The 16,223-nt window shown below is 36.0% G+C and overlaps 3 protein-coding genes across 3 annotated transcripts in view; all 3 read right to left on the bottom strand.

Annotated features, from left to right (window-relative positions):
* Positions 1-16,223, bottom strand: part of LOC130101150 (gastrula zinc finger protein XlCGF7.1-like) — a 260,846-nt gene that overhangs the window by 46,811 nt on the left and 197,812 nt on the right. The window lies entirely within an intron of this gene.
* On the bottom strand, positions 8,583-9,723 carry LOC130101161 (gastrula zinc finger protein XlCGF7.1-like). Its single transcript, XM_056266749.1, has 2 exons — positions 9,482-9,723; positions 8,583-9,391 (listed from the first exon to the last, which is right to left on the bottom strand). Exons 1-2 carry the CDS (start codon positions 9,564-9,566, stop codon positions 8,583-8,585), a joined length of 894 nt encoding a protein of 297 aa, XP_056122724.1. The 5' UTR covers positions 9,567-9,723.
* LOC130101147 (gastrula zinc finger protein XlCGF7.1-like) lies at positions 12,751-16,151 on the bottom strand. Its single transcript, XM_056266734.1, has 2 exons — positions 15,902-16,151; positions 12,751-13,627 (listed from the first exon to the last, which is right to left on the bottom strand). Exons 1-2 carry the CDS (start codon positions 16,005-16,007, stop codon positions 12,813-12,815), a joined length of 921 nt encoding a protein of 306 aa, XP_056122709.1. The 5' UTR covers positions 16,008-16,151; the 3' UTR covers positions 12,751-12,812.

Here is a 16,223-nt window from a genome sequence, read left to right on the forward strand (position 1 = left end):
TTGTCTTAAACAACATTAGGAGGACCAGGCCCTTCCTATCAGAGCATGCTACGCAACTTCTTGTCCAATTACTTGTTCTATCCAGACTAGATTATTTTAATGCTCTTTTGGCAGATCTTCAAGCATGCATTCTTAAACCAACTTATCCAGAATGCAACAGCTAGAGTGGTTTTAATGAGCCGAAGAGAGCATGCCATCCATCTCCTCACAAAATTGCACTGGTTGCCAATTGCCGCTCGCATCAAATTCAAGGCACTGATGCTTGCCTACAGAACAACCACTGGCTCTGCTCCCTTTAACCTAAACTCATTACTCCAGACTTACGTGCACCTCGCCCCTTGGTGCCACCCAAAGAGGCACAAAATCACTTTCATGGACCTTGACATGGACTGTTCCCTGGTGGTGGAATGATCTGCCTAACTCAACCAGAGATGCTAAGTCCATAGCCATTTTCAAGAAATGACCATTAATCCATTAATTAGCTAACAATTCTATTCTACATCTATTAGAAAAAAAATGTGTACTGCATTAGACTAAATTGGGAAGGGTCACAACACTTGCATATTGTTCTCCTATTCTTAGTTTTATCGATTCCATTGCTCTCCTCATTTGTAAGTCGCTTTGGATAAAACAAGTATAAACAAGTTTATGATTAATATGTTGCATTCTCTCTATTATAATTATAGGGCTCATTATTTACATTTACTCACTTAGCAGACGCTTTTATCCAAAGCGACTTACAAATGATAACAATAGAAGCAATTAAACTAACAGTAGGACAACAATATGCAAGTGCTATGACCCTTCGCAGTTTAATCTAACGCAGTACATGTATTTTCTATATATATAATAAAAAATAGAATAGAAGAGAAAGTGTTAGGATTACTAGATCAAGTGCTGCCGAAAAAGATGCGCCTTCAGCCGTTTCTTGAAAATGGCTACGGAATCAGCAGCTCTGGTTGAGTTAGGCAGATCATTCCACCAGCAGGGACCAGTCATGGTAAAGGTCAGAGAAAGAGATTTTGTGCCTCTTTGAGATTTCTGATTTTCCTCTATTTCAAAGCCAGAAAATCTGTTAAACTAAAGCTTTGTTACCTTAAGGTTTCACAGCAGTAAACAATCAAGAACAAAGAATGGACACCAACCTGTTTGTTCCTCAACATCCTCATGTTTTATTCGGGATTGTTCTGGATTACTCATGTCTTCGATCTCCTCTGTAATAAATTCAGGGCTTAAAGTTTTCCGGCAGCGTGCCGGATCTCCGGCATGCAGCGTTTGGCTGTGAAAAAAAAGATAGTCCTACATTTGAAAAAAAACAACAACTTGTTGATAACACATTCAAGTTCATGATTTTCGCCAACCAATGGTATGAGAGGAACACAGCTTTCACTCTCAACCAAACTAACATTACAAGCCAATCAGAAGTAGAATGGGGTAAATTTTGGAAAAAGTGGGGTTGAGACCCAGCTGCAACCGAGTCCTAAGAATAGATGCCGGAGCAGAGACGTCATGTTGGAGAGCAATCAGTCGGCTGGATGGAGAGTAAGTTTATGAAGCCTGGGAAAGACGTCCTAATTGATAAAGGACTTATATAAATAAATGCCGCTGGGTGTGGATAGAAGAAATAGGCAGAGATGGCAAGCCTTTTGATAACAATAGCTGGGGCAGGAAATTAAGAGAAGCAGGTGCTTGCTTCTGCACGTTGTGCTCAAGAAAGCTAATGCATGCAACTAGCAATAAAAAAAAAAAGTGCTACTACGTCACGAATTAGACCCCGGTCATAGAGCAGTGGTCCATGCTCTCCAACACACAACACCGGGAGCAACAACCACAGCTGACGTACTGGCGTCAATGACTGACCATGTTTGTGACTTGAAAATACCCACGTTCATTGCAGAACACGATTTATCATTCCCGATCTCTCAAACGCTTGTAAATCTGTGTAAAAAAATTAGCCGAAAACAAATATGCTTCGACAGAATGGCACTGGCAGATACGTTACTAATAGGGCTGGGATGATACACCTATCTCCCGATTCGATATCTATACTATACTATATCTATAATATTCAATACTATCACGATACTTGGATGCCGTTACGATATGCATTGCAATTTTTTAAAATAATTGAGATTCTACATTACACTTTATACAGACTGTACATGTATAAGAGGAGTCATGTTTACAAAAACAATTCACCACATCTTTCTGACATTTATTTCAGACGCATCATACAGTAGGCTACTACATTCTCTTTAATAAATTATTCAATAACAAATATTTTTTTTTAACAGTTACTTGTCATCACCTTGTGGCGAAACAATATAATTGATAAATGTGCTATTTTAAGCAGCAAGTTTCTATCAAAAGCTGATTTACTCTATTTTGATCGCTACTGTAGACATCAGTTTATATTTGAACTTTAAACTTTTATCCCAGTACTTCTATGATAATTTGAACTATTGTATAACAGAAATAATGATACTATGAGGTTGAAAAGACCTTTGTGAAGCGGTTTCATGATTTTAATGTTGCGATATGATTTTGTCAAAGGTTTAACAGTTTCAATGTTGAATGGAAAATGATTGACATCCACAATGGAGGGAAGATGAGTTTCAGTGAACTTTAATTTAAAATTAATAAATTTAATTTAATTTCATGTAAATATTCTTCTGTCCCTCACAGCTTTGGAATGGCTTCAAGTGACTAAATTCAACTCTAGATTAGAGCACCAGCATTGCCTCTACATCATGGCACTTAATAATTAATATTGTTAAATCAATGTTCACATAATTTCCAACATAAAAAAAAACGTATACAATATTAAAGTTAAACCTGAGCACATAATATGTTAATTAATAGTTAAATACCTAATCTCTCAAGCTGGATGTCACTCTGTAAATAGGGATCATCTCTCACGTGTGGCAACAACATACAGACTGAAGATATCCAGCGAAAATACTCCACAACTGTCCTTCATTCAAACTCTTACACGGTCGTCACAGCCTCTCAATTAATATCAACTTGAACTGAGACCTGTTTCATAAAAGACGGTAAGAAAGGCGGTGATTAAACTCCAACACCTGACTTGAATGAGCCTAACAGATACGTCGGGGCTAAAGCGGTTTCATAAAAGGTCATTGAAGTTCACGCAATCCCACTAATTTGATCCAGGTTTATCTAGTCTAGATAATTGCGTTTTCACGCGTTTCTTAAGCAGGTCATTTTTTGATCATGGATCAAATCGATCCACCACAGCAAACCGCATAGGCCTATATTTTGTGCTGTTTTTAGGCGTTTGAGACATGTTTTTTTTTTTTTTCCACATGTATATTGTCCATCTGTAAATGTGGGAAAGTCGTGCAAATATTTTCATTTTGCTGCTAAACTTCGTTGAACGAGCGCTGATGTGCGCATGCGCACCAAATTGGAGCGCAATAATTCTAACTAAAATATACATTTTGCTTGAAAATTAATATGCGCTATTTTTAACACCATAAATATCTACTAATTATACTAATTTATAGGATGTTTGATAAGTTGTAGTGAACTTATTGCTCATTACGTTTTATAGCTACTTGTAAAATAAGAATGCTAATACAAAAATCGAGGTAGCCTATAATTCAGGGAAGAATATTTTTAGAAACCAAATATAATAAAGATACAAAATATAGTTTTTGGGTAAAGGACTAAAAGCTACTAAGGACTAAGTAGCTGTAAGCTACTTAATACAAAATTAATAAAGTGTTTAGAATACTGAGAATTACAGCTTTTAAAGCATTTATTTTTTATTTTTTGGAGAAAGCAAGAATCAATGATTGGTTCGATTTAGTTTTTAAAGTACACTATGGAAATGATATGAAATTAAGAGCAAATGTATACATTTTGAAAAGATGTGTGCAACTCTAAAATCAAAGAATATTTTATAAAATAAAATACCTTTTTGTATATAACCCCCCTCCCTTATTATAGTTATTTATTTACTTATTCAATATTAGTATTATTTGATATTTAAATAATATTACTTGAATTACTTACTAGGAATGTCTCATTATAAGAGAGTTTGATATAAAAATTATGAATTTTCAATGCTTTATTAATATTTATTTATCTTTTTTCATATGTAAAAGTGTCTAAGTACTTATTGGTTATTGTTCTAATTATATTTTGTGTTCGTATGATTTATTATCACAAATAGAAAAAAGAAAGGAAACATTTTAAGTAAAAATAAGCAATAATTAATTTAAAGTCTTTAAAGGAAATGTCAATTTGTATAATAGTATTAAAAAAATTAAATATATATATATATATATATATGGCAATATTCTTTCAATTAAGTTCTATTCAGAAATGATGTATTAACACTATCCCCTCTTACTGGATTCAAAATCTTCTTTAAGGTTATTTTTTTTCTCTCCTTTTTTTCTGTAATTCATCTGTTCAATCTTATCACTTAAACTTGTTCTAATTCCTTATTATAGATTTTTTTATTTATATTTCTACTTATCTTTTTATGCAAAGGAAATATATATTTGGTTTTCTCCAGAGAATTTTATCTCCATTTATAAAACATTTCATGTCTCTTTCTTCTGCACATCCTCTATTTGTTCTTTTAGATTTACATGGTGAAAGAAACATTTTTAGTGTGTTACTGACACCTACTGGATGTTTACATGCACTCATTTAGTAATAAATCCCATCTTACTTCAAATTCTGAAAGCTCTGTTTATATAATATTAACCCTAAACTTTACCATTCAGTTATGTTTATGGATGATGTTTTCAGCTCATTCTTGGTGATTCTGTAAATTGGCACATTAAGCACATTTTATTGGTATCAACAAATAAAATAAATACAGCCTCATTACCTTTGAAATAGCACTTCAGCTCTTGTTTTTGCTCTTTCTCTTCCATCTGGTTTGAAATAAATATATTAAGTGGTTAGAATCAGTTTAAGGAGGATAAATGTGAAAACTCAAGTGAACCCTGATTTAATAACAGAAAACAAGAGATCGGGTATTTATTTGTCTATTAAATATGAGATTGTTGATGTGCAAAAGGTTAGTTCTAGCATTCAATAGTCAAAATGTGGATGAAAACGGCTGTGCAAGATTATGATCTAAGTGTATTTATGTCATATTTCCCTAGATTATTTGCTTAATTATTGTCCACGGCTCTTATAATTGGTATTTTACAAAGCCAAACAGCCAATGATCATCTTGCATTTAAACTGAAACAATTCATAAATATATCAGCCATTATTTTTATTATTAATATATATAAAAATATATATATTGAAAATGAAGGTTGTGTAGAATTTAAATATAATTAATCAAGAGAATCTGGTGATTCGGATAATACATATTTTGTCATGATACAAATCAAATTACACACCAGTGAATGTTGTCAAAAAAGTTTGTCTTGTAAATCCTTTATATTTGTTCACACTTGCAACCTACTGCAGCTTTTTTAATGCCATTTTAATCCATCTGTATAAGTAGCATGTTTAACATTTTACAGCTTCTATTATTTTCGAACTACAGCCACCGACTCCTTTTACACAACATAGTAAACATAGGTAAATAAATAAATTACAATAATATGTATTATTCAAGCATTAATTGCCAAGTCAGAGATATACAAATAATTATTTACACTTTGTTATGGCCGACATCCTGCTGACCATGACAAAAAGTTATATCGGATGGATCTCTGCGTTAGAAATATCAGTTAAATCCTGTCAGATGATAGTTGTTTTGTCTGGTTCCCAAAACAGTTTTCTATCGGCCTGAGAGTTTGACTAAGAAAGTCAGGGAAGAGCAGAAGCATGAGATGAAGTGATTATAATAACAAAAAAAACAGGTTATTTAATAACCCCGTACACACCGGGACGAATATCGGCGCGCGTTATTCGCCAGCTTTTTTCAATGCGTTTTTTGTTCACACCCAAGCGATTTTCGCTGACGATGAGCCGAGTGAACATGCAAATTCATTCCCTGACATTAGATGGCGCTTAATGTAAAACAGAAATAGACCTATTTTGTAGTCGCTGTCGCGTTTGTCATATAGTTCTTTATGTTCCGACACCAACGAGACCAGCGCTCTACATTCATCTTGCCTTGCATCTTCCTCGTCTTATTTCTTCCCGGCAGTGTAGACCATAGATATCCATAATAAAGGCCATATTTGGCCAGCAGCGCGGACGAGACATCTAGCCTTTATTATGGATATCTATGGTGTAGTAGACGCTACTTGGCGCATCTTCTTCGCCGTTACGTATGTGTGCTCAGCAAGACCGTTTGTGTTTGAGCGCCCCCAAGTTGTGTTTTACTGTAACTGCAGAAGCTCCAGACACGTGAGCAAAAGCACCAATCTCATTGGTCTGATAGTTTTTGACGCGGCGCGTCAAACCAAAAAAAACGAACCCGAGGCGTTTTAAAAAAAATTACGCTTTTACGCGTGGCGTTTTTCGCGTCGGTGTGCACACTCACATTGGCGCCCTTTGTTTAGTCCCGAGGCGTTAAACGTCGGCGAATATCGCGCGCGAAATTCGTCCCGGTGTGAACAGGCCTTTAGTTATGTAAAGGCTGGAATACACTACTACAGGAAAAATGTACCATATTGAGATACTACAATAGATGGAGCCGCGCGCCATCCATGAAATAAATGTGTTAGAAAATGCAGAATCTGCCATTTGTTTAGTAACTGTTTGAAGCAGTTTCAGCATTCACTCAGTGGGGTTAACAGCTCACTTCACTTCCAGGCCCAAAAATACAGAAATTTGTATAAATGCGGAAAAATCACTGAAGAATCACGTGTTTCTGTTTAGTGTAGTGGATCCTCAGTCCTTCAGTGTATGATCCTAAGTGCTGTATTGTATGATGCCCAGCTTTTCTTTCTAACCATTTACAAAGTCGGCAAGTATATGATGCCTGCTGTTTAAAAATCTGTTCAGTTTTTTAAAGTCGTGTAGTGTATTCCAGCCTTTAGCTGGTGTAGTCAATATAGTGGGAATAAAAACAACACCTAGTCTTTTTCACCAGAACTTGTAAGGAAGCAAGACAATGTTGAAACTAGCGCTGGATACCTGAGGTAATACCTCTCACTGGTTATTCAGGGGGTATGAATGATTGTTTTTCATATCCATTTTTTCTTAAAAAGGGGCTTGATTTGTCAAACAGTGGATTTTTCGGGACTTATTAATTTCTCCGCAATGTCGTCTGCCATTTTAAATACGTGAGCTCTTGAATTAGAATGGATTCTGATTGGCTGACAGTGTTTTATCGTTCAACAGCTTAAAAAAAATCGTTCTGAAAGTGATCCCAACGATATAATTTATCTGTATCGTTATAGCTGTGGTGTGGAGTTTTCTGTTCTTTAACATTGAGAATGATTTTTTGAACTATATCTTTATCATCCTTGGAGGGAACGAGCCTTCAGATCCTTCAACTGTAGAAATATTTTTCTTAAGCTTCTTTTAGTTCCTTAATCAGACAACAAAAAAAGTATTTCTAGTTTTATACTCATTTCACCAAATTCACAAAATTAAACTAGATGATAATGTGCTTTTGGGAGAATCACCATATTTTGTTAATCTCTAGAATGTATTTGACATGAAAATGAGATGTTCCTCACTGTGACGACCATGGGGGTCAGTTTGGTTTGAAATATGCTGGGGACAGAGACACATTCGGAAGGGCATTTTCAAAAGTGCTGGGTACAATGACACATTCATTCTTTTTTCTCTTTCGCGCAGGTCATGTTTTGAAAGACGATGTCCTGTAGCTTACTGATGTAAATAAATAAAAATGTATACAAAGATGTGATGATGTCCGACCAAAAATGTGATGGTACTTTGGGTTTAATTGGTCGTACAATGAGATCTAATATATGTTGTTAGTATCGTGAATACATAGATCCGCCTGTGTTGCGTATGTACTGTAATGGTCCAGTGGCAGAATTTTTGCCAAGCGTGTCGGAGGTTCTGGGTTCTAATCAGCACTCGTATAGTTTTTTTCCCTCATCAAAACCGATAATGTTTATCAGTGATAAAGTATATCAAGATTCAAAATGCTTGATATTAAACAAAATGCTTTGTTTGTGTGCAATCAAAATGCACACAAACGTGTCCCTGCTTCTCTGGGTTCTAATCCGCACTCGTATAGTTTTTTTCCCTCATCAAAACCGATAATGTTTATCAGTGATAAAGTATATCAAGATTCTTGATATACAACCACTGATAAACATTATTGGTTTTGATGAGGGAAAAAAACTATACGAGTGCGGATTAGAACCCAGAGAAGCAGGGACACGTTTGTGTGCATTTTGATTTGTGATTTCACCGGAACGAATAGAATCTCCGCAACGGATTGAAGCGCGCGTCCGAGTGAAGACAACACATTTCAGCGCTAGATCGCCTCTTATTTAACAAATGAATGAAACGAATGCTGCTAGTTAACTGGAGATGTTTTATTTGTATTGGTAAATCCGTGCCGCGAGATGTTTCAAAAGTGGAGGGGACAATATCGACCCTGGCAAAAAGTGGTGGGGACATGTCCCACCCGTCCCCCCTGTAAATGATGCCTATGGTGACGGCTTATGATATTTTTTCATGTGCCTGAGAAGGCTTTTTGAATGTCTGAAACTCTTTTCACATTGAGTACAGTACAGCTTTTCTCCAGAATGAACTGGCTGATGTTCTTTCAGGTGTGCAGACTGAGTGAAACTCTTGTCACAATATGAGCACTTGTAAGGTTTTTCTCCAGTATGAGTTCGTTGGTGACTTTTCAGATGGTCAGATGTAATAAAGCTCTTCCCACAGTCACAACACACATGATTTTTCTCACCGGTGTGTGTTTTCTGGTGCCGTTTACAATGTTCCAGCCGTGAAAAAGTCTCTCCACAAAATGAGCATGCATAAGGCCTCTCGTTTGTGTGAATTATTTGGTGTTTTTTTAGATTTGATGACATTTTAAAATCTTTACCACACTGATCACAGCTAAATGGCTTTTCTTCAGAGTGAACGCGCAGATGATGATACTTGAGATTGGTTTTACATTTGAAACTCTTCTCACACTGAGTACAGTCGTACGGCTTCTCTCCAGTATGAACTCGCTCGTGTAATTTTTGGGATCCAGACTGAGTGAAACTCTTTTCACAATATGAGCACTTGTAAGGTTTTTCTCCAGTGTGAATTCTTTGGTGCTGTCTCAATTGGCCAGTTGTAGTAAAGCTCTTCCCACAGTCACAACACACATGATCTCTCACTTCATTGTGTGTTTTCTGGTGCTGTGTAAAACTGTTCAACCATGAAGAACTCTTTTGAGCTTTGAAGTCATGTTCCTCTTTAACTTCATTCAGTTCTTGTCTTTGTTCCTTCACTTCCATCTGGTCTAAAAAAACAAAACCATATTGAATAGTTAGAACAGTTACCTTAATGTTTCTCAGCAGTCAACAATGAAGAATCAAGAATGGACACCAACCTATTTGTTCCTCAGTATCTTCATGTTTTATTCTGGATGGTTCTGGATCACTCATGTCTTCAATCTCCTCTTTAATAAACTCCATCTTTAACAGTCACACAGATTTCAGCTGCTACTCCTGGAGTTTGTGCTTCTCTTGTAGGATGATGGGAATATTCCCAGTATTTATTGGTGAATTGTTGTGGGAGGGGCTTCACTGCAGGTGTGAACTGTGATCACTGTGCGATACTGACGCCCACAGGACCAGATCTGGGGAAATCAAAAACAGTCACAAAATATATACTCAGTTAATTGTATTACTCTGAAATTATGTGAACATATTTGTTGTACAGAGTAAGGTTGTATATTGTTACTAGGCCATATAAAAAACATCGGAAAGAAGCAAGGTCTTTGTGTAACCCAGGTTTAAAAAAAAAAAGAATTCAACTGGGCACATAAAACCAATTTAAAATTATTTCATACACTGATGAAGTTCATTAACCATACATTACAACACATTGTTAATTAATATTATGTTATTCAATTCTTACTTTAGAAACAATTAGAATATGTAATGTTTATTACATATTAACACTAAACCTGAGCACATAATATGTTATTAGTAGTTAAATACCTCATATTTCAAGCTGGATCATGTCACTCTGTAAATCGGGATCATATCTCACGTGTGGCAACAACATACAGACTGAGGATATCCAGCGAAATTACTCCACAACTGTCCTTCATTCAAACTCTTACACGGTCGTCACAGCCTCTCGATTAATACAAATACTTGAACTGGTTTTCAAACGTTCAGCACTCGCGTCTTGTTCTTTTGGATTTACACGGTACACCCTCTTTAGTGTAACGCTATTACTGCCAACAACTGGATGTTTACATGTTTATGAATCCAATAATGAAAGCTCTGTTTAGAAGAACAAAAAACTTTGCCATACAATTTGCATATTAGTTGGCATTTGTATTACGTGTATTCCGAACCCAAACAAACCTTAAGCGCATGCGCAGTGCGTCAATCGCCGCGTTCAGGACCGGAGAAAGACAGTGCTATAATATTACTGGAGCTGACGCGAGCCTAATTGCGGGTTTTGCCTTGACGACATTTCAAAGAGAAAGCCGACATGTCACTAGAGACCTAGTATATGAGGTCGTGAAGTAATTCCCTGATTACGCTCTAATTCAGTACTGCAAGGATATTGTACAACGCCAGGATAACCGTCCTTCTCATCTGAGCTCCTCAGTCTAACAGCGCTCGTCACTGTGTCAACATGGTTGAGATGACCAATCAAATCAAAGTAGGCGGGGCTTATTGTTCACAGAGGCTGCTGTGCGCGATTCCAGAGTGACGTTTCAGTTAACGGTTATAAAGTACGAGATGATATGATGTAGCCTACTAGATAAACTAAACATTAATATTTGCCAGCTGTTTTACGATAGAAATGTTAAACGACCGACAAAAATAATCAGGGATGCAAACTAATAAACTTTTGTCTAATTTTGCCATTTTGAATTGAAATATAATTAGCTTGATTCATGTAGCGGCCTAATGTAATTCGAAAATGTCAATGTGACTAGACAAGAAACATTAAAAAAGCTGTTTTCATAATTTTAGGAAAATGATTAATAAATGTGCACGTACCTAGCTGAAGCCTCCAGTAAGCTATGCACAAAATTCATAAAACATGTAACATGTTTACTCTAAGTTTGCTTTCTTCACTGTCAGATAAAAAAGAAAAAAAGTATTAATAAAAGCTCAGCATTGGGAATGGAAGAGATACAAGGCAAAATAAGGAGACTGAGGGGAAAAGAAAGAGAAAAGGTGATGAAGAACAGAGAGGAATAGCAGGTACTGACAAATAACTTGTTGATTAGTGTATGTGCAATATTGTGGATGTTTTATTGGAGTCAGAGTGATCATTTTACAAATACAATATAAAGCAATAAACAAAACATTTCAAATCTGTATCTAACACCATACACTTGCGTTTACTTAATTTAAACTTAATAATCTCCTGATTACACTAAAAGGCTTAGCCTATTTAAGGCATGTTTCACTGCTGAAAAGCTCATAGTTCCCTGTTTTCTCATTCATGAAGGTGATGCCTGCGATCTTCTGTAAATTTGCACATTAACATAGAATGCATAAAAGGGGTGAAATTGATCCAGCATGCTTTCATATTTCTTGGTCTTAAGATAGGATTTCTTTTTTTTTTTTTATAACTACCATCAATGCATAAAATGGGTCAAATTGACCCCTATTCATTTCCATTTTTGTCAAATATATTTATTTTAAATCTTGTATTTATAAATCTGAAGATTCAAGTGAACCTTGATTTAATAGAAAACAAGTGAGATCAGGTATCGGTCTGTAAAATATCAGATCTTTGATTTACCAAAGGTTAGTTTTGTCAAATATCCTAGATTATTTGCTTATTTTTCACAGATCTTATTTGGCATCTAACAATATATAAACTAAGACAAACAGCCAGTGATCATCATACATTTAAACTAATTGAATGATTAATATGTCAGTCATTGTCTTTATTTATTTTTACAGAAATTATTCTTTGTGTAGAAGGTAAAAAATATAATTAAACAAGAGAATACGGTCATTCGGATAATAAATATTTTGTCATTGAACTTGCATGATACAAATTAAATTACACAAAATAAATCCTCTATGTAAATCCTTTATATTTGTACACACTTGCAACTTACTGCAGCAGTTTGAATGACATTTTAAACCATAATCAAGAAAACAATCCCTTTTATTTTCTAGTTTGTTTATTGTTTAACATTTTACAGCTTCTATTATTTTCTAACTAAAGCCATCGACTCTTTTCAATCAGAATAGAGTAAACATTAGTAAATATTCATGCCATTTATTATGTCAAGCAGATTTTGCCATTATGACAAATACAAATAATTATCGACACTGTAATAATTATTTTCTCAAGCTTCAAAAACCTCTTTTTTTATTCAGGCAGATTTAGGAAAGATACGATACGCATGTGCAAGCGTTAAATGATAAATCAATGACCACTACATAAATGAATAATTAAAAAAAAATAAAGAAAATAAAACACAACACAACACAGGTGTATGTTTGATCTCTCGAAGTAATACACACAGGTTGTTATTGAGAAACTGATTTTCTGAAGCTTCAATAACCCCTCTTTTAGTTCCTTATTCAGACTACAAACAAGTCTTCTAAGCATTTCACCAAATTCACAAATTTAAACTAGATGATATTGTTCTTTTGGGAGCAACTCCATATTTAGTTAATCTCACAACATTTACTTTAATGTATTTGACACAAAAAATGAAATGTTGCTCATTGCGACCACTTATGATATTTCCTCATGTGCCTGAGAAGGCTTTTTGAATGTCTGAAACTCTTCTCACACTCAGTACAGTCGTACGGCTTCTCTCCAGTATGAACTCGCTCGTGTTCTTTCAGAGATCCAGACCGAGAAAAACTCTTGTCACAATATGAGCACTTGTAAGGTTTTTCTCCAGTATGAATTCTTTGGTGACTTTTCAGATTTTCAGCTGTAGAAAATCTCTTCCCACAGTCCAAACACACATGATCTTTCTCACCGGTGTGTGTTTTCTGGTGTCGTTTACAATGTTCCTGTCGTGTAAAAAATGCTCCACAAAATGAACATGCATAAGGCCTCTCGTTTGTATGATTTTTCTGGTGTGATTTTAAATGTGATGACGAAATAAAATCTTTACCACACTGATCACAGTTAAATGGCTTTTCTCCAGTGTGAACGCGCCGATGATGATGTTTGAGATCGGTACTACTTCTGAAACTCTTCTCACACTGAGTACAGTCGTACGGCTTCTCTCCAGTATGAACTCGCTCATGTATTTTCAGGTTTCCAGACACAGTAAAACTCTTGTCACAATATGAGCACTTGTTAGGTTTTTCTCCAGTATGAATTCTTTGGTGCTGTTTCAGATAGGAAGCTGTAGTAAAGCTCTTCCCACAGTCACAACACACATGATCTCTCACTTTATCACGTGTTTTCTTTTGCCGTTTACATTTTTTCGTCAATGAAAAACTCTTTTGATTTTTGAAGTCGCAATGTTCCTTCTCAACTTCATTCAGCTCTTGTCTTTGCTCTTTCACTTCCATCTGGTCTGAAAAAAACATATTAAGGAGTTGGATAAATCAAATAGATGTCAGATTATAATAAGTTCAATGATCATTGAGTTGCATTTTCTCTTTTATTATAATTTAGAGCTGCCCACTAATAGTTGACCAAACGTTAATTGAGGGGAAGAGTATTAGTCGACTAAATTTTAATTAGTCAGTTAGTTAAAAAAGAAAAAAAAAAAATCATGCAAAAAAAAAAACGAAACCGCGTTAATTAGGGCCACATGGACAATTTATCAGCTCAGCTCAAAAAGCAAATATTTTGCCACTTGCTTGAGCAACTAAATATATAAATACAGAAGTAATGAATTGAATAATATGTTGTTTAAATTGATTGTGTTTAAATGTGAATACGTCTATGAAAGTGTTTGTGCTGTGTACAAAGAGAAAGGCAATCCTGTCAAAACTTTTTTTTTATACAAGTTGCTGATAACTTTTGGATTTATAAATAAAAGTAGTGAATAGAAGCAGCTAACGGGAATGTGCAGTCTCAAGCGCGTCATGTTTCTATGATAACCAGGGGTGCGTTTCCCGAAAGCATCGTTAGCCAACTATGGTCGCAAGTTGGTCGCAAATCTCCATCGAACTCTATTGGTAACGACGGAACTTGCGACCATAGTTGGCTAACGATGCTTTCGGGAAACGCACCCCAGAGCGGGACTTATTCCGCCAAGCCACGCTTTGCACTTCTCCAAACACTTCTTTAATTCTCTCCCATTTTTATAATAATATGAATGAACAGTCTTGTTTAATCTTAAAGTTTTGGTGGTCAGACTCGGCGCAGAGAGCACAGAGATAGCAAATAAATAATGCTAACGTCAGCGGCCATGGCACTGAATGAGCGATCGTTATTATAGTTAAAAAGGGCAAACAGTTAATATGCGAGTTAACTCGAGTCAAAATTCAAATTTGCTAAGTCGCATTTGTCATCCGTCACCAAGTGGACTTTTGAAGCTGAAATAATAAGTGGATTAAGCTTGGAATAACGAGAGAAATAACATGGATAGAACTTTCTTGTCGGTGGATTGTAAAAAGGGTTTGTGTCTTCCCGCCGGGTTCGGGTCCAGCTTTCAAATAATAGACGGGTCCAGGCCGGGTCCGGTAGTAGGCCTACATTTATGGCTTTTCTCGGATTTTCACGGGGCCGGGTCCAGCTTTTGAAATAATAGACGGGTCCGGGTCGGTTCGGTGTAGCACATTACGGGTCTCTTTCGGGTTCGGGCACAAAATTTTGGACCCGTGGAGATCTCTAGTGTGTGTATCCCCCTGTTGCAGATCATTTACGTAGTGTCACGTAGTGTGAATACCACAACGACTTCAAGACTCCAGAGCAAGTCATGTAGTCTAAACAGCACAGCGATCTGCCGGCGTTTAAAGTTGTGTAGTGTGAGCTAGGCATAGGAACATTTTCGTAGTTGCATTCGCACCGACAGTAGGAACTGACGTAAGCCGCGCTTGTTGTTGTGACTTTTATTTTGACAGCGGCTGACCTTTATTTTGACAGAGTCTGAGCAAACAGCGCTCGCATTCTCCATGTTCATTAGTTTACGATTTGTCTAACAGTCCTGTCTAATACGTTATTAGATATAACTGTTAAACATAGAAAGTCGACAGTATATGAAAAGGTATTAGCATATGCCGTGTGGTTGATGTGCAGTGTCGCTAGCTGGGCAGAAATACATAATCATGTTTCGCTTGGTCCCCTAAAAGTTGCGTTCGATTTTCTCCTTGCAATCCATTGCATGGTTTGAAGACATGAATATATTTAGAATACGTTACTACGACGCACTCCCTTCATTTTTCCTTGTGTTTGCTGCATGTTTTAAGCTTGAGCCACACACACCTCATAACTACACACTATAATGATGACCTTGCTTAATTGACCATTGATCAAGTTGTATCGATTAAATTATTGACAATTAATCAATCATTGATTGATTTATATATATAACATCAGCAAGAACTTAGAATGATTAATAAATGATTTCCCATCATTTTTGGTCATCACAAAAATTAACCGAAACTCAGCGTATACCTGCCCCACAGACAAGTATAAGGTTGTGGGGACCCACCCATTTAGGTAATTAAATTAATATCATAATTTAAACGTGCGATTAGCTGACTATTGGTTTAAATGAACTCTTTAGTCAGGGGTAGTATAATTATAGTACTCATTTTTTCACAACCACTAGATCTGGTGAACTACCTTAATGTTTTCAACAGTCAACAACAATAAAGAATCAAGAATGGACACCAACCTATTTGTTCCTCAGAATCTTCATGTTTTATTCTGGATGGTTCTGGATCAGTCATGTCTTCAATCTCCACTTTAATAAACTCAATCTCCTCTTTAATAAACTCCATCTTTAACAGTCACACAGATTTCAGCTGCTACTCCTGGAGTTTGTCCTTCTCTTGTATGATGGGAATATTCCCAGTATTTATTGGTGAATTGTTGTGGGAGGGGCTTCACTGCAGGAGTGAACTGTGATCACTGTGTGATACTGACTCGACAGGACCAGATCTGGAAAAATCAAAAACAACGGACTAAACATATACTGAACTACTTTAATTATGCAG

Source organism: Rhinichthys klamathensis, unplaced genomic scaffold (genome assembly GCF_029890125.1).
Source record: "Rhinichthys klamathensis goyatoka isolate OS25496 unplaced genomic scaffold, OSU_Roscu_1.1 h1tg000253l_1, whole genome shotgun sequence".
NCBI lineage: Eukaryota > Metazoa > Chordata > Actinopteri > Cypriniformes > Leuciscidae > Rhinichthys > Rhinichthys klamathensis.